This window comes from Ciona intestinalis, unplaced genomic scaffold, assembly GCF_000224145.3.
Source record: "Ciona intestinalis unplaced genomic scaffold, KH HT000600.1, whole genome shotgun sequence".
NCBI classification, from domain to species: Eukaryota; Metazoa; Chordata; class Ascidiacea; order Phlebobranchia; family Cionidae; genus Ciona; species Ciona intestinalis.
Window position 1 is genome coordinate 671 of NW_004190921.1, and position 4,930 is coordinate 5,600.

A 4,930-nucleotide genomic window follows, 5' to 3' on the forward strand; every position below is an offset into this window, starting at 1 on the left:
AATGTTAAAAATGACATGAATATTTTTAAAAGTTAAAGGAAACTAATTGTCAGCATTTTTACAGAACTAGGGCATGTTATTAGCTATCAATTAAAATGAATGGAATTCTCAAGTACAATTAAAAGTGTCAACAGAGGCGTGGCAGTTCGATGTAGGGATGCACATTACAGAATTTCAAATCCTTTTGTATTCGAATCTTATTACGGGATTCAGTATTCTGTTTAATGACGTCATGTCATATACTTTTTGAAAAAAAATATTTTTGTGTTTGTGGGACTTTCGAGAGTAAACGTTTCGTAACGTCTTTTCATAGCCTGCTATACGTTTCATGGCGCATAAACTACCCAATAGTACAATTTTTGATCATTGCTATGAAAGGGTCAATAAACTGACTTTCGAATTTCTAGATTCGAAATAAATTATTCTAGGATATCCTAGAATACCTAATTATTCTGTAATGTGCATCCCTAGTTCGATGGTAAGGTGAAGTCCAGATAAAGACAGATGGTCATGTTTAAAATTTTTAAAATAATTGGCAGGCAGTTCGATGGTAAGGTGAAGTCCAGATAAAGACAGATGGTCATGTTTATAATTTTTAAAATAATTGGCAGGCAGTTCGATGGTAAGGTGAAGTCAGATAAAGACAGATGGTCATGTTAAAATTTCAAAATAATTGGCAAAACTCCAGAATACAAGAGGAACTGTAATTGGGAGAAAGGGATCAAAGTGGGTAGTAAAGTGGGATATTGATGGCACAGTAACGTTTTTCAACGTTTTTTTAAAGTTAAAATTTAGTTGTTGACTACCTCACTGATCATTTATTTGCGAAGCGTTTTGCACCCCTTTTGTCTGACGTCATTTACATTTAACGGTTGACTGCACAATTGTTGCACCACTTCACGGCGTTCGCGCAACGTCTGTTTTGAAGTTTTTTACCGCAGTTTTGGTTTAATGAAAGATAGCATTATGAAGCGTGGAAGAAAGTTATCAAGCGATGTTTGGGAGCATTTTTCACCACCAAATGTTGAAAATAAAGTTAAATGCAATTATTGCCATGCAACCCTGAGTTACTGTCAAAGTACAGGTAGTCTCATGAAGCACTTAAAACAGAAACATCCGTTTACAAGCTTGACCCGATCAGAGGAAGGGGACAGCCCAAGCCCATCAACATCACAGTAAGTGGGATAGTAAAGAATAAATTTTTGATTTTGTTACCTAGTCTGCATTAACTTACTTCATCTAAATTTTTCCAATTGAATGTGAATGAATTTACTTAGTTTCATAGTTTGAACTGTTATGTAATAACAGCTGATTTAAAATTTTGTTTGCACAGATTATCTGTCGGAGAAACATCAAGTAGTTCTGCTGGATCACCAGCTGTTCGGCAAAGGCGGCTGGATACTTATGTGCACAGGCCACTTACCCCACAACAAGCTGAGTGAATAACAAATTGTATATTTACTGTCATAGTTGGTGACTTAAGACCTATTAATCTTGTTGAAGGTGAAAACTTCCAAGCCCTAATTAAACATTTAGCTCCTGGATACAATATTCCCAGCAGAATGACTTTTATGAGAAAGCTTAAACAATCTTTGGAAATTTGCAAAGCCAAAATCCGTGATGAATTATCTAATGCAAATAGTATTGCTTTAACCACAGATCTATGGTCAAGCATAAGGATGCAATCATTTATTGGTGTAACAGCTCATGTCATTAGCAAAGATTCAGCTGAATTGCGTAATTTTGTTCTGGCTACCAAGGAGGTTCTAGAAGAAAGCCACACTGGTGAAAACATTGTGGAATGGATAGAAAGTATATTGGTGGATTACCATGTGTCACCAGCTAAGATCGTGGGGATTGTTACTGATAACGGTTCCAACATGGTAAATGCTTGTGAAAAACTAAATGATAAGCATCCGATGCATGGCGCATACTTTGCAGCGATGTGTAAAAGAGGCAGTTGCAATTGGCCCCATTAAATCCGCTATTGGAGCTGCTAGACATCTGGTGGTCTATTTCTGCCAGTCGGCCAAAGCATCAGCAGCACTCCGTTCACAACAGACCCGTTCTGGTGATAATTGTGATTTGATTTTGGATGTTCCCACCAGGTGGAATTCAACCTATGCAATGGTTAAAAGACTTTGCCGGCTGCAGTGGATGGTAAGACAGGTGTTGTGTGACACATCCATAACACCAAGAACAAAAGCTATGCATCTTGAACTGAAAGATGCTAACTGGGTTATTTTGCAGCAATTAATTGATGTGCTTGCCCCAATTAAAACCGCTTCAGACTATATTGAAGGAGATCAGTATGTTACCCTTGGATCTGCAAGAACAAAAGCTATGCATCTTGAACTGAAAGATGCTAACTGGGTTATTTTGCAGCAATTAATTGATGTTCTTGCCCCAATTAAAACCGCTTCAGACTATATTGAAGGAGATCAGTATGTTACCCTTGGATCTGCTTTGCCACTTATAAAAAGTTTAGCCGAAAAATATAACAGCAACCAAGGTTTAGAAACACTTCAAACACCTAGTCATACCAGCATTATGCAAGCAAAATCAACAATGGAACTGTCTATAAAAAGACGTTTTCCTTTGTTTTTTGCAAACACCGGTAGTATGGCCCCCCATCCATTTTTCACAAAGCAACATGGTTGAACCCAATGTACCAAAGCAATGTATTTTACAAAACTTTTGGGGTCTCAAGTGAGAGACGAGCTTGAAACCGAAATAACAACAGAAGGCTTAGATGCAAATGAAACTACTCAATTAAGAAATACAGCTAAAACAAGATCACAGACATCCAATGATAATCCAGAACTGTGCTTACAAAGCATTCTTCAATGTGGAGTGGAAAATGCTGCAAGCAGCGATGATTCAATAGAGGAAGACTGTGTTGCAGCAGAAGTATCTAAATATTTGAAAGATAAAACAGCTTGCACTGATCCTTTGGTGTGGTGGAAGAATAAAAAATCTGAATATCCGCAGCTCTACCTATTAATTTTAAAATATTTATGTATCCCAGCTACATCAGCCTCATCGGAAAGGTGCTTTTCTAGTGCAGGCTTAACTGCCACTGCGCTCTGGTCTCGTTTAACCGGTGAACACCTTGAAGCCTTAAACATTTTACATTGCAACAGAACACTACTTCATTGAACATGTTTTGATTGTTTTCATTTTTTTGTACTTGTTTATGTTTTTATTTCATTTCATACCTCTTTAAGTTTTTCTTGCAAAAAGCCTACTTGTGTTATTTTTTTGGTACTTTTAATACAAGACTTAATGTAATATATGCCTTTATGGCTCCTCTCGGTATAAAATCTTCAATAAAATTAAAATTTTCATACCGAGAGGAGCCATAAAAGCATATATTGTGTTATTTACATACTGTGGTTTAAAGAGGATGTAATTGCACAATTTTTGTTCTCTTATTCATTTCGTACCTTTCTAGTTAATTCAGCAAACTGCAACTTTAATAAAGTGATTTATATTGGTACAAATTGATTTGGTCTAATAAATAAATAAGGATTCGAAATTCTAGATTCGAAATAAAGTATTCTAGGATATCCTAGAATACCTAATTATTCTGTAATGTGCATCCCATAAAGTAGTCCTACAGCTGCAGGTCGTTTTTATAAAGCAGTCCTACAGTTGCAGGTCGTTTTTATAAAGTAGTCTTACAGTTGTAGGTCTTTTTATAAAGCAGTCTTACAGTTGTAGGTCTTTTTATAAAGTAGTCCTACAGCTGCAGGTCGTTTTTATAAAGTAGTCTTACAGCTGCAGGTCGTTTTTATAAAGCAGTCTTACAGCTGCAGGTCGTTTTTATAAAGCAGTCTTACAGTTGTAGGTCGTTTTTACAAAGTAGTCCTACAGCTGCAGGTCGTTTTTATAAAGCAGTCTTACAGCTGCAGGTCGTTTTTATAAAGCAGTCTTACAGTTGTAGGTCGTTTTTATAAAGTAGTCTTACAGTTGCAGGTCGTTTTTATAAAGTAGTCTTACAGCTGCAGGTCGTTTTTATAAAGTAGTCCTACAGTTGCAGGTCGTTTTTATAAAGCAGTCTTACAGCTGCAGGTCGTTTTTTTATACAGCAGTCTTACAGCTGCAGGTCGTTTTTATAAAGCAGTCTTACAGCTGCAGGTCGTTTTTATAAAGTAGTCCTACAGCTGCAGGTCGTTTTTTTATACAGCAGTCTTACAGCTGCAGGTCGTTTTTATAAAGCAGTCTTACAGTTGTAGGTCGTTTTTATAAAGTGGTGCTACAGTTGCAGGTCGTTTTTATAAAGCAGTCTTACAGCTGCAGGTCGTTTTTATAAAGCAGTCTTACAGCTGTAGGTCGTTTTTATAAAGTAGTCCTACAGTTGCAGGTCGTTTTTATACTGGAAACGTTTCGCTACTGAAACAACATTTGTTTCTAAACCAGGGATTGTGTCTAAACTAAACTAGCGCACATTGCGTTAGTAAACAAGATAGTTTTAGTAATCGTCGTTTGGTTTGCAGGTTCAATGATTATCTGTGTCAATGTATAGATGTTTTATTTTTAACGTGACACACTTTCGCGTCTGAACTTACTTGGTAGTGATACAGTTCATTCAAATTATATTATATACATTCAACTAGAGTTTGCCATCGTCTACAAGTGCGCTGCATGCTTAAATTGGTCTTGTTATCAGTCCTGTCCGAAGAAAACGTCGTTTTTTTGGCTGACAGCTTGGTCCACACGGTGGAATTTACGAGAATAATTATGAAGCTTACTTGGTAAAAAAGCATGGAAAGCGAAAAACCCTTAAAGAGTCCGGCCCACGGTTCTCATGGTTGCGCAGTTTTTTGCATAAGAATAAAGTTTTATGTCTACTGATGCTAAATTAACAGCCAGTTTGTGAAAATTCGCTTTAATTTAAAAGTTATGAACTTTTAAAAAATCAAATTTC

At 36.5% G+C, this 4,930-nt stretch overlaps 1 protein-coding gene across 1 annotated transcript; it reads left to right on the forward strand.

Annotated features, from left to right (window-relative positions):
* Positions 1 to 415: 415 nt before the first annotated feature.
* LOC113475485 lies at positions 416 to 1,764 on the forward strand. The gene is made up of 2 exons (XM_026839662.1): positions 416 to 1,175; positions 1,334 to 1,764. Exons 1-2 carry the CDS (start codon positions 952 to 954, stop codon positions 1,440 to 1,442), a joined length of 333 nt encoding a protein of 110 aa, XP_026695463.1. The 5' UTR covers positions 416 to 951; the 3' UTR covers positions 1,443 to 1,764.
* The last annotated feature ends 3,166 nt before the right edge of the window (positions 1,765 to 4,930 follow it).

What these genes read in the sequence shown, in the direction of transcription:
- LOC113475485 (XM_026839662.1), top strand. Translation starts at nt 952, where the DNA reads ATGAAAGATAGCATTATGAAGCGTGGAAGAAAGTTATCAAGCGATGTT. An exon ending in CCAAGCCCATCAACATCACA is followed by an intron (nt 1,176 to 1,333) that starts GTAAGTGGGATA and finishes TTGTTTGCACAG; the next exon opens with ATTATCTGTCGGAGAAACAT.